We start from the raw sequence: 23,111 nt of genomic DNA on the forward strand, positions 1-23,111 counted from the left end.
ATATAAATGTGTATAACTTGAAATCCTTTTTATTTATATAAATTTATAATTTTAATAATAATAAATTTATAATTAAAATATCCAGTGTCATAAATATTATGACAAGTGATCCATCCAAATCCTTACTCATAGGTTGTGCACGCATTTCCACAGAAAGGGATAGGCCTGTTTCTTATCAACATTCAATATAAACATGATAACAAATACATAGGTACTCGAGATAAGAAATGCCAGATAAGGTAATATTCTCGCTCATTTGTACTGACACCTGGCTAGGTAGACAAATTTACCTGAGAAAAATATATCTTCTCTATGTATTGCAACAGAATGTCAAATTATTGACTTTTAAGAACTTATTTTTGGTGAATTAGTAAAATAATTATCCTGTGGGATCGGGGAATTGCAACCTGGAAATTTTGTAATACGTAAGTGCAAACACGAGACAGAATTATTTTTATTTGTAATGCGTCATCCTTGTTCCAATAAAGGAAGACGGTCCAAAGATTTCTAATCATCGATTACATCTTTGAATCTAAGGGGATCTTCGTAATTTAATTAATTTTCAATATAATAAGATATTCAATCAATTATTGGCAAGTAATGCTTATGTTTACCACATGGTTGACGTTTTCTCAAATTATCCCCATACATCGTACAATGGCCACTGATGATTATATCTTAAACATGTGATAAAGAAAAGTGATGCAATGTCTTCAAATCACACTCGACACTATCCCTCCAGCTTATACGTGGTCAACCTATTCTTTGTATGCTTTACACCTTTCCAAATGTCAGTTTATTTGTCATACATGGCTCATCCATCCAAGGCAACCATATTTGATGAACTGTACAATATATGAACTCTCAAATTCAGCTCATTCTTGTATTTCCGGCTCCACCATGACTGTATTTCATCGACTGATCTTAAAATATCACATAGCATGCGTGATCTGCTCAAATGTATCCAGCACTCATTCCATGATTTTGTACCTACATATATATACCTACTAGATAAAATATGAGCACGAATTAGGGCACTTAATTGATAATTTGATATAAAACACAACAACTACTATTAGCCAAAAATTAATTCAATTTGATAAGCATTTCATATAAAAACTATTACCTATGTAGTCAGTTTCAACATTATTAGATTGGATGCCCATAGCTCAATTGGAAAACACATTGGCACGAATCGAGTGAAAACAGATATTCATATCCCGTCAGGCGCCGTATTTAAAATGTTTTCAAATTATGTAGGTGCCTATATTTAATGAATATATTAACGAAAGGCATGTATTTATAAAATAGGTTTATCCTATTCACCATATATAAAGGTTACTTTACGACACGTGTTTCGCTCACATGGTGAGTTTTATCAAGCATGTGTACCAAAATTATGCTTAATGTTTATATAATGTTATAATAATTATTGTTAATAATGTGGTGGGGGGGTATAAAAGAAGCTATTTAATGATAAAAAGGGATAGTTAATAAAGTGAGAGTATATATTTATTAATATTATTATCTATGATTGAAGTGGCGAAATACGAAATAAATGGTGAATCTCTTGAAAAAATATTATCATTATGATTTTTCTTCACAAAAAACAAAAACAATAATCAAACGTTGAAAACATTATGCACTGTTTTTCACTGATAGCTCTAAATATTTAGTTATGGATCTACTCTTGATTCTATGTGTAATTTCATACTTCCATCATAGTGTTTTTTTATAAGCATAACTCACATCTAAATTATGTCTTCTAATGGCCATGTTACATCGTTATAAAGTGACATTAATAAATCAATTTTAAATGGGATTGGCAACCTGCCTTTGAAGTGCTTGATTATCTTTGATAAAATTAATCACAAATGACTGAGTAATCTTTCACTTATCTATTTTTAATATCCATCAAATTAGTCAAACGCATAAAAAGAATTTCCACATTATCTTCAAATTGTTTATCTGTTCGTTGAGAATTAGAAACTTCAATTAAAGAGTATATTACAAAGACTTCAACACACAGCATTAACACATTCGTGGACACATGTTAGGTAATAAAAATGTTACTGATGTGACACATTGAAATTATTGTATTAAGAATGTTTTACTAACTTTTTTTTTACTTTTTGATTTATATATATAGAAATGAGCTAAGTCTTAAGATACGACACTATCTAATGGAAATATGTTCCCACCGTGACACAAGTAGACAGGGAACATATTATTATTGTTTTAATCCAAAATATGACTTCTATAAACGTCGTGTCGTATTCCGTTCCACAGTACAGGACGTCAATGGACATTCTGTCATATCACATTTCGCATAATACGATGTTTATGGACATCGTGTCCGCAAACGTGTTATTAAAATTCAATGTGGAACCATCTACATTCTACAGTAAAACCCTGATTTTACATTTTTGAAGGGGCTGACAAAACAAACAACACTCGGATCCATCACTGTCAAAAAAATCATACATGAAATGAAAATATCTGAGCACGTGGACAGTAGGATTCCTTAAGAAAAATTAAAATAAAGCCTTACCTTGAGTTAAATTATTTTTAATTCTCTTTATTGTCCCAAAAATAAACCACTTTTAGGGTCTAATTATTAAATGTTTGATATAATTTTTCAGATTTACAATGGCTTACCTCAAGACGGCGATTTTATTAGTCTTGATAGTTGTTTCTAACTGTGACAATGCATCACCCCCGGCAAAAACAAATTCAAGCGTGACGGAAGGTAAATAAACAACCACATTTATTACATATTTGAAGCATCTTCTACTGCACCTTATATGTTTTTCTCATAATAACATTTAACTTTCACACAAAGTATTTTAGTATTTTCAAATTAAAAAAGTAATCCCACGGCCGGCTCCACACTATATCGATCTGTTGATTCGTACAAATATCAGATCGTTTTCAATGCGATCTAGTGTGGTTAGAATATGATTCTTGTGGTCTAGGTTTTCAAATAATGAGTGACACAGATATTATTCTGATCTCATTCAACCAGAAGATATAGAGTATATCGACCAATGGGAATTCGAATATAACGATATAATAGCTCTTAGGAAAATTCGAACTGACATTAGAAAATCATTAAAAGATTTCTGCAAACAAACCAAAATCACAGATTTTCTTAATAAATAATGAGTATTAAACATGTTAAAATAATTGTCTCCTTTAGAAATGTATATATGAAGTATTTTAAAAAGAAAATGCCATAGTTCGGATTATCTGTGTTTTTCGTTTATCCATGCCGCCTCTCCCCACCATTAGGCCGGTTAATCGAGAGTCTACTGTATTTAGAATACATTTATTAGTAGAACCTAACTTAAAAATCGTAATGCGGAGAGGTCACATAAAAGTGTTTTTGTCTATCTCTTTTACAGATAATATAATTTTTTTTGTATGGGTGTCGGAATTTCCTACTGTTGCAGATATGTTGCGATACAGAAAGTATTATGGTAAATGTGCCGCAGATGCCGTAATGAGATTTTAAAACTTTCTTTTTAGACAAAAACAAACCTAACCTAAACTAACCTAACATATCTAAACCTAACCTAACCTACCCCGACCTAATATTACCTAATATAATCTTAGTTTGTGATAATGATGCATCAAAATGTATGAAAATTTCAAATTTTAAATTAACAATTATTGGATCAAAAACCCTATGCGCCGATAGAAAAGAGTATTTATTATAATTGTCTACATGGAATAAACTGTTTTCGTAAAAACAATAATAATTAAAGAAGCTCATGACGGCATCTGCGTCACAATTACGAGTATTATTTCTGCGCTGGATCCCAACGGCTTAGCCAATAGCATAGTCAACCACGGCAACAAAAATGAGTATTTACACTAGCCCGGACACAAACCACCAATAGTGGCTTACATATTTTATTAGTTAAATCATATTCTACACATAATGTTTTTGTGAAAACTGTACAATTTTTTTTATAATGATAATGATGACCTCTACTTATTCTTAATTTGGAATCGACACCCACCAGGCAACCTTAAACAGTGTTGTTGTGAGATGTTGTTATTAAAACACAATGCATAATGTATTTAAATCCTGAAACAGATTTTTTTCAAATGTTGATTAAGTAGTATGGCTAATAGTATTAATTACTATTTTGTAGCATTTTATTGGACTGCCAAATTTCATTCTATTCTACAACCAAGACGACATCATAGCTGCGATTTTATAGTACAGAATGTAGAGTAAATGACAGAAGCAGGTGTCAGAACATAGATATGTATGTAAAAGAGTGTGGATTCTTAGTTTTGCAGACTGCATTCAAATGTCCAAAGCCATGATATAATGGCAAGTCTATAAATACATGACATGCTAGAATGTTGGTAGGAAAAAATAATATTATTTTATAGTTCCAGTGACTCAAAAAACCCCTACTGTACCTCCTGTTGTACCCACGGATACCATATGTGAGAAATGTGTTTGCGTCAACTCAGCGGTAGACTGCGACAACAAACTTCTGGATAAATCTTTCACCGTTGAAGATTGGGCTGGTAAGAATATAAAACTATGCTAACTCAAAATACTCTAAAACAATGCTACCCAACCGCCGTTCCGTAGAATCTTTTGGCCGGCCCGCAAATAGTTGTCCCCCATTTTAAAATACATATGCCAAAAATTCCAAGAAAAACCTTATCCAATAAACGTAATCACTTTATGAAAGACAAATGATAGTCGAGAATTGTTAATACTAATCGAGTTGTCTTTTTTCGGCTATAAATAAATAAATAATATATGTTATAATATATACATAAGTATATATTCTTTTTAACACTACAACAGGCCTAGAGAGCCAATGACAGTAGTGTAGTTCAACAGTAGTGGTAGGTCGATTGTATTAATAGTAGTGTATTGAGTAATGGAAGTGAAACAAACACCCAGGCTTTGAGAAAATCACATAAATATATTGCTCCCAGATGAAAGGCCAGTGCCTTACACACTGCACCACGAGAGTCACCATTTACCCGTTCATGTCACAGGCGAAGAACATGTTATGTCACACAAATGTCAAACTGAGATATTGTTGATTAAAGACTCTAAAGTCAATAACTTTAAAAGGCATTGGTTTTTGTCTGGGGTTGCTTATAATTAATAGCGCTCATCCATTCCTCCGGCGTTTCACAGAAGGAGACTTTTGGTTTATGATTCCTATACACTATCAAGAGTGTCAAGTCTGACGTGAACGTAGATTGTAGACCATAGACAATAAATGTTTTTACCCTGAACGAAATGGACATTTCTTGGTTATAGCGTGTATGATAATTTTCAATGCTCTATAATGCTTTGACTATTACTGTTAATACCTAAATTAAAATACCATCTTGTAGTACTTGGTTCAATTTACGAGACAGTATTGCCAGTTTAAAAAATAAAAATGTGACATAACATGTTCTTCATCTGTACCCTTCATATGTACGAGGGTGGGTCAATAATTCCTTAGAAAAAAGCATTAAAACAGTTTTTATTTTTGTATTTTTTTTTATTTCTCAACATAATCTCCTTGGAGCTCAATACACTTGGTTAGACGTTTCTCAATTTTTTTTAAACCGTCAGAAAAATAAGTTTTCGGAAGGTCCTCAAAATAAGCATTTGTCCGATCGATGACTTCTTCATTTGAAAAAAAACGTTGTCCACTTAGCCATTTTTTTAAGTTTGGGAAAAGGAAAAAGTCACTGGGGGCTAAATCTGGCGAATACGGTGGGTGGTCGACCAATTCGAACTTCAATTCTTCAATTTTAGCCATTGATCGTAAACATGTGTGAACACGGGCATTGTCCTGATGAAAGAGGATTTTTTTCCTGTTTAAATGAGGCCGTTTTTCTTCAATTTTGTTTTTTAGCTGGTCCAATAAAGATGCATAATAATCCCCTGTTATTGTTTTTCCTTTTTCCAAATAGTCAACGAAAATAATTCCACGTGCATCCCAAAATACAGTAGCCATAACCTTACCAGCTGATTTTACGGTTTTCGCCTTCTTTGGACTTGGTTCGCCTTTCGCAATCCACTGCTTTGACTGTTCTTTCGTCTCGGGAGTATAGTGGTGTATCCATGTTTCATCTACAGTCACAAAGCGACGAAAAAATTCATCCGGATTGCGTTGCATGAGCGACAACAGGGCTTTAGAGGCCACCACCCTATTGCGTTTATTGTCGACTGTGAGCAAACGCGGCACCCATCTTGCAGAAATTTTTTTCATGCCTAATTTGTCATGTAAAATAGAAATGACGCTACCTTTTGAGATCCCTGTAACCTCAATTATCTCACTCAACTTTAATCTTCGGTCACTTAACACCATATCGTGGATTTTATTGATCATTTCTGGTGTAGTCACCTCTACAGGACGTCCTGAGCGTGGTTCATCCTTTGTTGATGTACGACCACGTTTAAATTCATTTAACCAGTTATAAATAGTTGCAAGTGAAGGAGCAGATATGCCGTGAACTAAATCCAACTCATTTTTTATTTCCTTTGCTGTTAACCCTTTTATATTAAAATGTTTAATAACAGCTCTATCAATTTTCTCCATTTTTGTAAACAAGCAAATTTTTTTTTTAAATGTACGAGAAACACACAACAACCCGACAAATCTGATTGAAACTTCGCAGCATACTGAATCGGTAGTGCCGCTGCATGAAAACAAACCGCTTACAGTACTAGTCGCGCCACCTGTCGGCTTTTCTAAGGACTTATTGACCCACCCTCGTATCTAATTTTATGTATAATTTATAAAAACGAGTGTAACAGATTTTATGTTATATGGCCTACCTAACTCATGTTGTCAAATTATTTTTATCCAAGAGACGGAGCGATAATCTCGGAGCAATCAATATGCTATAGATAATAATACATATAGATAATTTCATGAACCGGAGCTGAGCTCCTGTACACTTCAAGTCCATTTCAAGCCCACAAATGTAAAAAGGTTGGGAAATACTTCTTTAAACAATCTGTTGATCGTACCAAATCAATGATGTATATTCTCCATAAAGAAGTTTTTCCAGTTTCATGATACATCTACTCAAAACATCCCCATGAAAATAGATGTCAATTTTCAAAAACGTTTCCTTTGCATTATGAAATGTGTATTATTTTAGGACTTAAAACATTCACACCTAAAAGGGTGGTAATGAGCAACAACAATTTGACAAAACTGACTCCCATCTTTGAGCTGCCGATTCTCGTCTTGGACTTGTCGCACAGCAATATTTCCTCCATCGACCGAGCTACCTTCAAACACCTGCAACTTATGAGGGAATTAGATCTTAGCTATAACAACTTGACTGCGGCTGCGTTGAATCCAGGCGTGTTTGAGGTAATCTAATTAATTTTACATTAATGTGGTGAAGTAAAGAATGCGCATAGGTCTACAAATTTGACAACGATAAACCAATTCCACAAATTTTTTACCACAATAAATCTTTTTAAGTGAGAATAGTATGTTGTTTGCATAGAACACATATTAATTCTACTTGCATATAAATAAATGTCGCATTAATTTTTACTAGTATGTGTCATTATACTTGTTTCAGAGTCAAGATCGCCTTAATTTGATTTTTCACTAGAGTAGGTCTTATGTAGTTTATATATTTTAAAGTGGCCAAGCCAAACCTTCTGTTTATATAATATGTAATAACGTTTCATTGTAGTCAAGTATTATGCATTTAATATGTTTTTAAGTGGACAAACATTTAGCTTGTTTAAATGCAGCCATCACATTTACACAGGTTTCCTTCAGTAGTTTTCATTATGTGTGTTAAAGTCATATTCTAACATTTCGCTTGCATTTGATTTTTGATCAGTTTGTGACATTTAATGCGTTTCTGTGTGCTGATATTATGTTAGGTAGGTAAGCTTGTATATGCACAACATCATTTAAAATGATTTTTAGCTATTACATATGAGCCATTTTTATATTTAAAATCATCAAACCCTCTGCTTGTATGAATAAACAATGCATTTAAATTGCTTTAAAAATATCATGTACAATCTCCTTCTTATGAATCTTTTTATAAGTCACAGTAGTCAAATTTTACGCCATTGTGTTTTCAGGGCAAATACATGCCAGAAGAATATCAACCATTGAGATCGATGCGTATCCTTCGGCTGTCACACAACGCCCTCCACTCTCTGCACCAGGACGTTTTTGAACACCTTCCAGAATTGGAAGAGTTGCGGCTGGATGGGAACCCGCTCACCAGGCTAGATCATGTCACTGTTGTCGCTATCGCAAGTTTGACTTATCTGAAGGTAAAAATAAAGGCTGATACATATTATATCCATCTGGTCCAGAGGTTGGAAAATATTTGAGATAAAAAGCATGATTTTTTTCGTAACCTATAAATATATTTTTACACTTGGTATAATTTTGACTCCCACGATGGCTGCGTGACTTAAGCGTCGGCCAATAATGTCGTGGGCCCTGGTTCGAATCCTTGATCTGGCAAGTACACATATTGTTTTTCAATTTTTGTATGAGTCAGAGTATCGACCTAATAGGTTGAGCAAGTGGCTGACATCCATTTCTCGTAAAACAAAATCTGTTAATACAAACCCTCCACTCTGTGGAGGCCCATATGATTTTATTAGGATCGGACATTCCAGTTCTTCAACTGAGAAACACTTTTTATGTAAATACCATTTGTGAATCGTTTTTCCCTCATAAATCCTTTTGCTGCTGTAAAATAATGGCAGTAGGTACCTGTCACCCCAAATTTAACATACTAAAATAAACCATAATTATCCCACCAATTATTATTTGTTGTATGCAGAAAACAGTTTTTCTTGAAAAAACTGGATTTAGGATAGATTTGGGTAAATATCAGTATGTATCCTATTTTAACGTTAGTCGATTGGACGGAATAATTATGTTCTACCAAGATATACGAGATATCTTGTCTCTGGCGGTGATCCGGATATATTAAACGGATATTATTGGGTGATTGTACCTAATTAAAAATAGATCTTGATTTTTAATGTTTTTTTCTTTAAGTTCCCCAACTATTTTTTTTCTCATGTCCCTGACAAAATACTTACATAGTGAATAAGACATGTTTGTTACTATTGTTTCATTTTTACATTCAAAATATCTAAATACTCCATGTGCATATTAAAAGGTGACAAATTGCTCAGGAGCCATAATACGCTGACCCCTAGTTTAGTCTGTGCTACTGTAATTTACGTACTTAAGATACGGATAGAGAATTGCTGTCTTCTATATCGTCACTTAAGAAACAACACCGCGGAAGTCAATTAATTTAAATTTTCAGGGGCAAACAAAAACCGTCTCAAAAAATTGAAAATTGATACCTTTTAACTTATTTTTTTTTGTGTTTAGTTACAAAAAAAATAAGTTAAAAGGTATCAATTTTCAATTTTTTGAGACGGTTTTTGTTTGCCCCTGAAAATTTTAATTAATTGACTTCGGCGGTGTTGTTTCTTTAGCGACGATATGCATAATACAGAGGAGTCATAAACTCTCACTCAAGTAAAGTAATGCATACCCAAGGTTTTAGAGATGTGGGTTTATGAGAGAATTCTTCAGATATCAAGAAAACAAAAATTCAGAAAACAGTTATTCCAAATAAAATTCAAATTTGGTATTGAATAAATATAATTGACTGTCTATCGACTAGCAGCTTCAGAGATAGGGTAAACCCAGTGTTTCTATGACTTCATTATATTGCAAGTTTATTTGTTTTTTATATTTACAGGTTTTGGACTTAAGCAATTGCCAATTGAAGAGTCTTCCGGAAAGTTTCTTACATACTCCAATCCACTTGGAATGGTTGGATCTGTCACACAATGAGCTAGAACAGGTTCCACCAGCACTGGAAGAAGCTAGAACTCTACAATACCTGTCTCTTTCTTATAATCCAATTGGAATTATTGGGAAGAAAGACGAGTTTACGTAAGAAATAATCTCTTATCTCCCACTCTTATATTATTATCCTACAGCTATTTCGATTTTGACGAGCGATCGTGTGCCATATTTATTTTGTCATGTCCGTAATAGCGCCTGTACACGTACATGGATTTACTGGCAGCAATAATGCTTATATTAAACTATCATAACAATAACTGTTTACACGTAAAAGTGCTGACTGTCTCTCCAATTCATTCTGAGTAAGCGAGATGCGATGTTGTCATTTTATGGTACTATTTCGTACTATTTGACATCTATTTTTTAGTTATATTTATTAGTTTTTCTTTTGAACCAATGATATAATATAATTAACTAAGACAACCCAAATATATTTTTAAAAGCCATTCAACAATTGATGATATAATATAAATATTTAAAACATCATCTTTCATCAGCCTGGATCAACCTACTTTTATTCTTCCCGGTCCTATGTATTGTTATATTTATCAGAATTAGTGATATTATATTTTTATTTTATCATCAGTCTCAATTAATCCACTGCTAGATGAAGGCCTCACTAATTACATTCCTCTGGTAACAATAAATATAGTAATTGCGGTAACCCGCCGAGGTAAAATTTTGATTAAAGTCAATTCAATTTCATACTTCTAATATCAATTATCATTCCCCAATTGATACAAATAACTAGTGAACACATTGTCATTTATTATAGCACCTGTACAAGTGTATTGATTTACTGTCAACAATGGTGTGTAAATCAAACTATGACAATAACTGTTTATACACAAAAGTGTTTATTGTCTCGCCAATCTTATCTTTCAAGCGTAAGCGAACACGTTTATTGTCGTTGTGCGGTACTATTTGAAAGGTTCGGACATGTTGGGAAAATCAGTAAACGTCAAAATGCTGTGCGCGGTGTACTTCGTATTTTTCTGGCAGGTTCACCACTATCGTTCTACTGTGCATGCGCATATGTCGCGCAACTTGCAACTATCGCGTGTAAATGATTCAGAAGCTACTAAACTTTTTTTAATCCATGCATGCAGTCTTACAACTTGCACGATAATACATGTTTACATTTGCATTTTATTGTTATGGTCTTGACAATATGTACGGTCGGTCGCCAGTAAATTCATGCACGTGTGAACGGGCTATTATTCTGCAGCAGTTTTCAGTAGTTCATATATCATAATAGAGGCATTCATCCATTTGGCAACAAACCCCTGTTGCAGTTAAGTGCTACGAATTTTCCAATATCAGCCACAGTTTCAACGCTGCCTCACGGCCGAATGTAATGTCACAACAGTGTTGAAAAGAGCTTTCAGGCAGTGCAATGGCTCATTAATTATTGCCTATGGATGTGGCCAGGAGCAATAATTAATAAATGTAGAATAAACACAGAAGTGTTCTAGGATATGGAATATGTCAATATACCATGATATTAGCTGCAAGGTTTGATATCTGTGAAAAGTTTTGTGAAGGTTTTAATGAGAAATCAGATAATGTAATCATAAACTAAGTAGGTACTTAAACTAACACTATACGTCTTCTTCTGTCCATCTTTGTTGTTATCCAATCGGACACTGACTAGAGAGATTTTCAGTTTCAATGCAATGTGGACACTGCTATGAGTTCCAAACGTTGCGTTTAGGTGCCGCATTTTAATACTTGTGTACATTGAGCTTTAAGGTACTGATGCGCAGTGTATCACATGTTTTTTTAATGCTATTTTCCCATAATTTCAGGTTAACGCTACTTTTCCGGAATGGACTCAATTATTAAATATTATGAAATCTTGTTGAAAGTTTAAACTAGAATGTCATTGTGATGATGTATAATAAATAATATGTATTTTTCCGCAGTAATTTTCCTGTAATGCCAAGCTTAAAAACCCTATTGGTGTGCCACATGCCGAAATTGGAATCAGTCATGGAGGAATCTATGGCTGGTCTGCAACAGCTGATAACTTTGCGGATGGATCACAACCCTGCACTTCGAACAATCCACCCCGCCTCTTTCACAAAACTTGAAGGATCAGGAAAGATTGTACCCTTCATAACCAATGTAAGGAATAATTTAATAGTTGTAAATTATGTTTTTGTGTGTCGAGCGTAACTGTTTGGTTTTAAAGTAAAATTTTTTCATATTTTTCAAATTAGATATATTTTGAACATACGATAATTTTCACTAGTAGTCCTCGATGGCCGCGCGGCTTAAGTGTCGGCCTCGTCGATGGTCCCAGGTTCGAATCCTGGGTCTGGCAAGTAAACATATTGTTTTTCAATTTCTGTATGAGTCAGAGACCTAGTAGGTTGAGCAAGTGGCTGACATCCATCTCTAGTAAAAACAAATTCTGTTAACACAAACCTCCACCCTGTGGAGGCCCATATGATCTTATTAGGATCGATACATGGTCGGAGAATTCTTACATGAAATGCTTATCAAATTGCATTATTGTTGACAATCGTTCTTTGTGTCTTAAATAATGTGTAGCATAGTGAAACAGTAGAGTAGGTAGTTAGTAATAGAGATTACATACATAAATATATTGTGATTTCACCTGAACTCGTACCCGGAGATCCTGCTCCTCAAGCTCCTTAAGCCAATATTTATGCTAATATTTGATTTTCTGATTGAATATCTTTATTTTTTCAGCTATATTTAGGCTACAACAATTTGACACAGATTGACGCTGGGTTGATAGCACGTTGGGACTTGATTAAGGAGATCGACGTTCGGGAGAATCCCTTCTTGTGCGATTGTTCCACCCAGTGGATGGTCAGCGACCTGGCACCCATCATAGAAAATACTAGCCCCAATATGACGGGAGATATCATGTGAGTATCTGTATTTATTGGTCTAGAAGGATTGTGACAACTAATCAACCCCTTTGGATCAGCGAATCCTTCAATCAATTAGTTACATAGTAGTAGACAGAAAAAATAACATAATATTATTATGTTAAGTGACAAAGAGATATATCAAATAATTCAACAGATGAAAGATGGTTCAATACATATCTGCTGAAAACACTTTCTTGCTAATGTTAGGGGAGTGTAAATTTACTTGTGTTTAGGCTCTCCTGGAAAGTAGAAAAAAATTAAATAAGTTTCTCTGATTCTAGGGGTATTTCGATTTACGATTGCATGCATGTTTAGAAATGAAAATGATAATATACCTTTTAAAGACAGCGATTTACGTCAATTCATATTAATTTGCATTGTCTATTATTCAAATATTAAATCAGTGTTTTCAAACTTTTTCATCTCATGACACCCTTCGTGTCTAAGATTTTTTCACATCACCATAAATATGTATACCAAGTAGGATGGGTGAAACTCCTCTTCTCAACAAAGTTTCTTAAATCTTGAAATCAAGACAGTAGCTACCCAATAAAATATCACTAGGTAAAGCGCCCTTATATTATTTGTAGTGTTAAATTTTATCTGACCTTAGGTACCTATTTCTACTACAGTAATTTGTTGTCATGGATACACACAAAAGATTTATTTAATTCTGATACACATATACTTAGTTAGTCTCTCAATATCTCAAAAAAAAATTCAAAAATAATGGAATATTAATTAGTACAATAAGAGGTGAAAAGGGTTGCAATACCGGTATTCAATTATCTATCGATACCGAAATACCGGTTTCAAAATCCAAAATACCGGTACTTTCGGTATTAAGAGAGCATACATGTTTATGTTTTTCGCAAATGAATTTAATGTTATTTTTTTCATTACTTACTTACTTATAGAATTGTCACGATGAATTAACATATTTCGAAAACGAAAATATTAGTCGCAAACATTTCCAATTATTCAATAACTGTTGATCCAACGTTGATAGTACATCCAACAAGATGAGAGAGATTTTTCTATATCCGGACTTAATGGGAAAATTAGCAGTTCTAAAGAATTATGTACATATGTAAACATAATAAATGTAGGTAGGTACTTTAGATTGATATAAAATAGTGTTTGAAAGAGATTTTATATTTGTTTATGGTATGTTTTTTTCTATAATATGTTTTAATGAATACCGGTATTAGTACCGGTATTCAATAAAAAATACCGATATACCGGTATTGATATATTCATTCGGTATTGCAATCCCTAGAGGTGAGGTATGGGTTGTGAAATTGAACAATTAATAACACAAATCAGTCTATTTCCACATTTTCATATATCCCGTGGACGAAGTCGCAGGCGATTCCTTGTTAATGATGTAACTTCAGATTTTTACTGTACTAATTATTGCATAGTACAAAAATCACAGCGCAGCCCGATACATTTAAATCTAAATCAACGACAAATGATCAACTTAATTATCAAAATGACGTTGCTTCTTTTCGTTATGAGCATGATCTTATATTATTTGTTTTTATTATTTATTGATAGAAAAAGATACATTTTTTGTATCCCTAGAGTTGGACTTATCTTCATTCCATATGGCAAACCATCATTACATGTTTATATTCAATTTTTAAGATGTCACGAACCGGTTGAAATGAAAGGACGGTCCATGATTCATCTTGAGCAGATTCACCGGCACATGAGATGCGTGGACGCATATGGCAGCAGACCTGAGAAAGATGCCGCAATTCTGATCGGCTGTCTCATTGGTAATATTCCTTTTTCTATTAAATCTTTGATAAGATACTCAAATTTTATTACTTACTTTGAAATATTTTTATCCCATATTCCTAGAAAGACTCTTATTGGTTAACTGAGTAAAATTATCCGTTCGTCAGTCAGTTATTTTAGAACAATATCTTATATCGTGGGGTACTTCCAAAAGTTGGTAAAGTCTCGAGACCACGTTATGGAGTAATTGCCATTTAAAGTTTGACATGTCTTCTAAAATCAGGCATGATGAATGCTACTTTCTTTGTGCTTTATGTGCATGTTCTATCGGATGACCTTGATTTTTTTTTCTAGTGTACATATTTATATATAGACTCATAATCCTTTGTAAAGCCGCGTTGACACGGTCCAAGTACGATCCAAGTACACTTGGATCGAGTGCCATCCAAGTGACAGCTTCATACTAATTATTCCTATCCAAGCTAACTTGGATGAGTAGGACGCGGTCCAAGTTGCTTGGATAGGAATAATTAGTATAAAGATGTCTCATACGAGTGCACTTGGATGGCACTCGGTCCAAGTGTACTTGGACCGTACTTGGACCGTGTCAACGCGGCTTAACTCTAAATACAAGCTTTGAGCAGTAACCCCACGAATTGTTTAATTTACATTGATCTTAATCATCAGGTAAATTATTATTGTTTGACTTAATAACGGGGATTGTGTAGTTTTAACGATTGATGTAATTTTATAAACCGAGGATCCTGACTGAATAGGGTTCAATTGTAAAGAAAAGGATGCCTATTTAAAATAAAAGTGAAACGAATGCTGTGTTCTTATGCTGTTTCTAATCTCCATTACGTTTTTCTTCTCTTCTCACTATTCATCAACAGAAATGTTGATTGTATATTTTCAATAAAATATTCTTAAATCTCATGTTTATTCGGTTTTGAGTAAAAAAATAATTTAATTAAAAAGTACATTTTTATTTCAGATAAGAAATAGAATTCCGATAGGAAATATTCAATACATTACATTTTGATGCATGCAATAGTTTGTGTAATACACCAATATTAAATGAGCGTCAACGCATAAACCGAGAGCAGTTGTCAGTATTCGACGTATGACGTATTCTTGACACGTGTTTAAGTTTATCGCGGATTATTCCTTACTCGAGATCGGTTACCTGCGACTCCTTACCGATTAGGTATTTCAGTTCCCATTATTTCCGAGTTCCCTGCATGGCATACATAATATCAAACAATTAATGCACTATTTGTTTGCATGAGCTTAAAGGAAATCTTGTTGTTCCCATCAAAATAATGTTTTGAATTGTAACTGCAACCTGCAAGTTTTGACAGACCTTTATGGTTTCATCCTGCAAGATCGTTTGTTTTCCGACCACCATTTTAAAACATCTGTGCCTATTTTGATTTTATTATTAACACTACATACTTCCACCCTATTATTTTATCTTTCTCTGGGGTTATTAACAAAAGATATTAAATTATAAAATTATTAAATTGTGTAAGAAACATTGTCATTTCGATTTCAGGTGTCCTGGTCGCAGTGCCAGTGGTGCTAGGACTACTGCTGATGCAAAAGCGAGGATACTTTGCCGCATGCGGGCTGGGTGGACCCGCTGCTTTCTCTCGCGCTTTCTACAAGAGAGCAGATAATGAATACATCTAAAATAATTGCATTTCTTGGTGCTATTTCACATAACAAAAACTCTCTGTGATTATTTTTAAGTTTATAAATATTATCTACGATAACATGTGTACTCTGTACTCTCAACTACATTGTATCTACAAATTTCATGCTAATCATAAAATAATTCATTAAACTTCACAGTATAAACCACATAAATGCCATTTTGGTGAAAAATTACATTTTTATTGTATACACTAGTTGGTTGGGCTAATTATGGTCGCCCTCATCCCTATATTTCCCTCTTACCTCAAATCCTTAGTTACTGTTGCAAGTCCAGGCGACCAGCAGTTACGGGTCACCAGTCGACCGTGATTTAATAACATTCAGTTACCTCACGATAACGGGCATATCTAGGCTTGTTACAGCTAGACTGTAGTTTAACGTTAATCAAACCACCTGCGTCCTTGTTATTTATCATATCATTCATCAAAAGTGTACCGTGCGAGTGCATGTATCAGGGACCAGCTTCAGCCAGACCGCTGAACATCAGTAAGGTTAGTGCCTGGACTAACTCCCGTGTAACCATCCCCCACAATATCCACATCCACCATCACAATCATTCCATCAAAATCAATTACAGTCCACTATCAAAAGCGCAACCACTAGAATTATCACATCATATTCTACCCTCTGTGTAAAAATAAAAAAAAACAAAAATTCACAATTTGTGTCCCCTACAACAGAAAATTTACTGATTGACGCTTTATAACTTTGCACTTTTACTACATTGATACCCTCTTTACCTGATTACCTCGCATAAAATTAGATCAAATGATATCCACCTTTTATTAATATAATATGTAGTAATAAATAAATAAATAGATATTAATTGTAAAAAAAATATTTTTATAATATTATATTCCAGGGGCGCCAGGTTATATGAAAGTATGGCGAAGCAGGCAAGTATGGTGAAAGAGGCAGGCTGGTAATCAATTTGCGGCAAAATTTCTACATTAACATTATATTATATGGGTACGTTATACTGACCAAAGTAAATCCTCCGTGATGCAGTGCATTTTTTTTTATCGGGTCGCTATCTCTCGTAAATTTGTCGGCTATTGTTGGCCTGTTTCATTCAGTTGTATAAGAAAGCCGATTACTTGCCCCTCTTTTTATTTAATACCTCTATGATTATATTACACCAGTGTCACCCTAGAGCCGGAGTGCAAAGTTATGAAATGTATACTTGCGTATATTTACTTGTAAATACCAAGAATTGTTTTGTTATTTTATATAGACAATATCATGGTCTTTTTTTTAAAATAAAATTAGACGCTTTTTACAGCTTTCTGAAAAAAAGGTGACTGACGATTGAATCAATGTACTTAATAATTATTAAAATTAGTGCTGTTAGAAATAATCAAAATATATTTATTAATTAGTAAAATTAGAGCTGTAAAATTCAAAATATTATACCCACAAAATGATAATCAAAATTAATTTAATGAATGCTAAATTAAAATCTGTGATAGGTTAAGTAAGGTTGTTGTTATTGATTTTGAAAATATAAAACCTTTTATAATATTATGTTAGCCTTAAAATGTTTGAACACCTAAATAAATATATACCTATCAGCATTACTTTCATAATATAATCAAAATTATAGTCATAATACCCCGTTTACATGTGCATAGATATACTTTGCACAGTAAGAAAATGTATGGGGAAATATGTATTATCCTGCAGTTGGCAAGATTGCATGCATAAATCGAACAAGATTGGAAGATTCCAAATTGTGATGATTTATTGCGCGCAAGTAAGATTATTTTCGATCTGCGCCTGCGCAGTAGAGCGAGGTAGCGATAGAGAACATGCCGGTAAAAAAATGAACTACTCATTTTGAGCTCCGATTTTCAATACGACCTGTCAGATAGTAGTATAAAATGACAACCTCGCGTCTCGCTTACTCTTGAAGAATGAGATCAGGACTTTTACGTGTAAACAGTTTAAAATAAGCACAATTGCCGACAGTAATTCCATGCATGTGTACAGGCGCTATAAAGTCGTATTCATTTACAAAAGAAAGATTAGAGAAAATGAAATCTGATGTATTGCAAACTGTAATATGTACAAACTTGAATATAGGCAACCAATGACGTATTAAATGGACAACTCACTTCATACCCGGCGCGCACGAGAAATTGTGCATGAAAGTCATTCACAGATGTATAGGTAGATGTCACGTGACCATATGACGTATCCGTTTCCATTATGCGATACAAGCTTCGAGAATTTATAGTAATATAACCTTTATTGTAATAGCGTATTAGTGTCATGACTCATTGCGTTAGAAACAGATTCTCGGTTACTTACGACTTCTCGGAGATTAGACGCAAGTGAGCTCAGCGAATCACAGGCGACTGACTGTCCAATGGTTCCTGTCATTCAATTGCATTGAATAAACATTCATCAATATCTTAAAATGGCATTTTATAAATAATACTAACACATGAAAAGTGATATCCCATCTTTCTTGGAGTGCTAAGTAGATTTTTTTTACAATTTTTAACTAGGCACATTGGCATTTTGTAACACAATAATAACGGTGAAGTCGAAACCTGACAGTCAGAAATTTTGTATGGGCAGACCCAGCGATGTCGCCAGACCGCGTGCAAGCAGAATGTTCATTTGAGCGTAGGATACCGATATTAAAATATGAATTTCGCCATCCGGCAGACCCGACACAAAGTGAGTGTCATTTTATTTTCTAGATGCTTCGTCCATATTAATGTCATTGTAGGCAACACTAAAAAAATATTCATATTGTGGTTACTTGTCAAACTAATTATAGCGTGTCAATGGCGTGTCATGTTGGTTATTAAAAAAACTCTAAATATATTCATACCATATATTTTTATAAAATGACATGACTACTTTATAGGTTTACCAGTGATGCCAACCATACTATAATTATAGTACAATACTATAATTTTAATTCCCCGAAAAATGTAAAATACTATAATTTTACGCCAAATATACCAAAATACTATAATTTTAAAGGATTGAAGACGAAAAATGTTCCTGTACTATATATTTTTCAGAAATACGCGAAAAGTTTTTACGCCTTTGAACTATAATCAGCCTAGAAAAAGATGGCAACACTGAGGTTTACACAATAAATATATTATCACCATGTGCCCTGCACAGAAAATTTATGTATTTTAACCAAGTATTTTATATTGTTGTAATAAATAATAATTATTGTAAAACATTTGGTTGTATTTATTTTTTTTAAATGTATACTTCTCAGCCCAGTAAATACCATATCAGGATTCGTTCATATGTTCAAAACCTTCTTGATGATGGAAGCTAAACATAATACATGCAATGCAACAAAAAAGGGCCTTCGTTCTTTTATACTAAATTTCACACAAACTAAAAATTACAAACCGGCCGGGACATACCTTCAAACCGGGACAACCAGGTCAAATCAGTAATCATAATATAATATGTGGTAAATCGTGTATGTATACTACTGATACCTCCACGTTTCTACGGGCATGGAGGACCCCTTAATAGTAAATCACGAGCGAAGATATGGATGCCACATTCATGTTTCTCATATCCCGCCAAAATCCTTCCATCGCCGTTTTATGCATAAAATGCTCTTTAGTAATCAACTATAAATGTTGCTTCTTTTGGGCTCAATTCTTAGAAATCTCTGTAACTTTCAGTCTGCCTGCCAAAAAGGTAGCTTGGACGACCCTTACGGTAAAACCCAGGCAAAAGCCAAACATTCGCCGCATGCAAGAATGATAGAGAGGGGTGGTCGTTCAGGGGTAGATTGAAAGAGACAGCGATAAAGCTCAAAAGAAGGAGAGCTAGCCGCAACACTGCAGGTAGAAAGTTAGTTAGCGTAAGACTCCCAAACGCGACAGGCTGTGTGCCCTGTGGAAGCTTAATTTTTAATTGACAGCCTAGGCGCCCGTTTTTAATAAATTTAGGGCTGTTAAAAATTTATAAAGTGTGAGATTGTTAATGTGTAGTAATATTGTGTTGTGTATGTAATGTGTGTTGTGTAATTTTTTTCGTGAACCTAACTAATTAGGTAATAAAACTTTCGGCAACGATTGGTGCTACGAACAACGTGCGTTCATCATTTTTCCATCCCGTCAATCCTGCATTTACCCCCAACTGTCAAGACCTACCGTGCACTGAACGTGCTCTACCGGACTAAAAACCAGCTACTATTGACCGCCTTGAACTATTCTGAGCTACTCGAAGGGTGGAAGCTGGTCGTGTGTCTCCCGCGTTCTGCCGACGGCACGCTACGAGGGCCTCATTGACGCCCGGTTGACCGGCGAGTCGAGCTCTGAGGTCGGATCGGCCGTGCGGCCCCGACTCCCCTCCCTACCCGGACTTCCGGGGTGTCAAGTTTGGCGAGCCCAACGTGGACCTGTGACAGTACCTGTCATTTTGACAAGTACGTGTCAGAAATAGGGCAGTGAAGAACCGAAGGAGCTTCACCGAACCGATATCCTGAAATGAAGAGTCAGTGCTAAATTTAGTGTGCTTAAAGCGTTTGACAGTTGACGTGGACAGTGACATTTTGACATTTGTGACAGTGGGAGGACGGTTGTTGTGGTTGACGACTGTAATTTTGACGTTGGTGGTGTTGTGATAGTCCGCCATCTTGGGACGGCTGAGTCTGTTGACATCCGCCATCTTGGATCGGCTGTGAAGGTTGTCAACTGTCACTTTGACGTTTGTCGTGTTGTGATAGTCCGCCATCTTGAAACAGCTGAGTCTGTTGACATCCGCCATTTTGAATCAGCTGTGAGTGTTGCCATTTGTTACTTTTGACAGCTGTCATCTGTCAGTTTGACAGTAAGACATTTTTTTTCTCGAGTTTATATTTTTCTGTTGATTTTGCAATACGAACAATTGCCAGTGCGTGCAAATAAGGATCAATGACACTAATAATAAATTTTAAATACTAAATTTATTTTTAACTATACGATGGATAACTGCGATACGGACTTGATGGAAGTTATTGAGTGTACCGTGCAGTGTATCTGCGAGAAGACGGCGCGGACCAGGAGGGATGCCGGCTACGAAATGTCCATGGAGAGGCGTGGTACGCCAGCGCGGCGCGGACGACGCGGTAACAGACCGCCACACAGCCGGTTAGCGCCTATAAAGCTCTAACTGGAGAAGATGACGAGGAAGGAGACCCCCTACGGAGGAACGACCAGGCCAATATAAAACTTTCATTTTAATTCATATTTCATATTGTTGTTTATTTTCGTATTGTAATGTTTGTGTATTGTTATCATTGCAGTGTATGTCTTATTGATGTGCCATTTTGTTGTTAGACCTACAATTTAACTACAGTATATGCCGCAGTTTGGTACTGCATTAACCTATGTTGTCGAACACGACGGAATAAAATAGAATAATTAAATATTAATGACCTTATTCACTCAATTAAGATGAGATGAAAAATGTTGAAAATGAATCTTAATTCTCATTTATAAATCTACCTTGGCCAGGTTGATGACTCTGTATTGCGTATTTAGTACGGAGATTAGTGTACTAAGTATGATAACCATGAATACTTATTTTAAATTTTGTTTTGTAAGCACATTTTGTTAATTGTATCCCTTGAATTTTGCCTAGGTTAATTTACTTAATGACGACTCATGTATGAGCGTGTGACGAGAAGTAATAACGGTCGTTAGCGAGGAGCGTTTGTTAAGGAGGAATGGAGGTATTGGGATGAACTGCCGTGGACCGACGGAATAGGTTTTAGCTACGCGCATCTTCTTACGGGGCGGTTGACTAGATGATGGCGCCGTCGGCTGGTTGGTTGACTCGTTGAGGTAGGACCATGCCTCTCGATCGGGGATTGATCGAGGAGGCATCTGTCGTCTCTCTGTCAGGATTAAGGCGAGCCCATGAATGTAGTGACATTGAGCACGAGTGCCAGTGTGCGCAATAGAGTAGTGAGGCGGAGGGTGTCGGTGTGTAACGAATCTGTTCGCGCCAGGTACGCCATAATTGTGTTTGTATTTTATTTGTATTTTCTTTGTGTCACGAGTCAACAGTCGATCGCGGCCGGATATTCTAGTAATGGATGGTGTGTCCCCCACAACTATCCCGTGAGTTGGTGTCGTGTGATGGGGACAGATTTTTGAGGTCTAACGGACGTGAATTCGCAGCATCTCTGTGATAACTTAGCGCGCGTGGTAGATAACGATATGCCTTCAGCCGTGTCAGAAAGGACGCATGTATGTACGCATGTAGATACAGGTGATGAAAATAGGGTACGATTTTTAGTGTGCGCATTCGTTAGGTAGGAATAGTTGTGTTAGGATGAACTGCCACGGGTCGACGAGATGAGTCTTAGCTACGCGCCTCATCTTGCGAGAGCCCACTGTGGAAGTAACCTGCATCTAGGTAATGGTACCGATCGTGAGCGGGAGACTTGACGTGTCGTGTGTGTTGAGAGGAAGCCTAGATCGCGAAGTGTAGTGCCGGCCGAGTGATTCCGCCGTGCATGAATGGGTAGCGAGGCGAAGCTAAATTTGTTTTTTTTTTATTGTGGCACCTTGGTTTTGTCTTCTGTCGGGAGTGATTGACTGAGAGGCGCCGTTCGTCACTCCGGCGAGTGTGTGGGAGGCCGGCTCGTACGCCTTCGGTAAGACCCTCTCACCCTTGTGTGAGAGTCCGTTGGTAAACCCCTGTCGGCACAGACCCTCTCACCACCGCAGGGGCCGTTTTTCGACTCTTCGTCAAGATACGACTGGCGGAGGGCGGTATTGAGGTATATTTTTATTATGTGTTGAGGGTCCCTTATCGATCGGTGGCCGGATATTCTAGTAATTCGATATGCAGGGTCGGAATGCCACAACCCTCTCGTGAATTGTAT

At 35.5% G+C, this 23,111-nt stretch overlaps 1 protein-coding gene across 1 annotated transcript; it reads left to right on the top strand.

Annotated features, from left to right (window-relative positions):
• The first annotated feature begins 232 nt into the window (after nucleotides 1-232).
• Nucleotides 233-17,040, top strand: LOC147065289 (lumican). The gene is made up of 10 exons (XM_085956413.1): nucleotides 233-425; nucleotides 2,643-2,749; nucleotides 4,408-4,548; nucleotides 7,150-7,367; nucleotides 8,105-8,302; nucleotides 9,766-9,962; nucleotides 11,801-12,002; nucleotides 12,594-12,775; nucleotides 14,432-14,565; nucleotides 16,083-17,040. The coding sequence occupies exons 2-10, from the start codon at nucleotides 2,650-2,652 to the stop codon at nucleotides 16,217-16,219; spliced, it is 1,509 nt and encodes a 502-aa protein (XP_085812539.1). The 5' UTR covers nucleotides 233-425; nucleotides 2,643-2,649; the 3' UTR covers nucleotides 16,220-17,040.
• Nucleotides 17,041-23,111: the final 6,071 nt, after the last annotated feature.

Source organism: Rhyacophila brunnea, unplaced genomic scaffold, assembly GCF_057557595.1.
Source record: "Rhyacophila brunnea isolate RB1 unplaced genomic scaffold, BYU_Rbru_1.0 scaffold_6, whole genome shotgun sequence".
Classification (NCBI taxonomy): Eukaryota; Metazoa; Arthropoda; class Insecta; order Trichoptera; family Rhyacophilidae; genus Rhyacophila; species Rhyacophila brunnea.

What these genes read in the sequence shown, in the direction of transcription:
- LOC147065289 (XM_085956413.1), top strand. Translation starts at nt 2,650, where the DNA reads ATGGCTTACCTCAAGACGGCGATTTTATTAGTCTTGATAGTTGTTTCT. An exon ending in CAAGTTTGACTTATCTGAAG is followed by an intron (nt 8,303 to 9,765) that starts GTAAAAATAAAG and finishes TTATATTTACAG; the next exon opens with GTTTTGGACTTAAGCAATTG. An exon ending in TCTGATCGGCTGTCTCATTG is followed by an intron (nt 14,566 to 16,082) that starts GTAATATTCCTT and finishes TTTCGATTTCAG; the next exon opens with GTGTCCTGGTCGCAGTGCCA.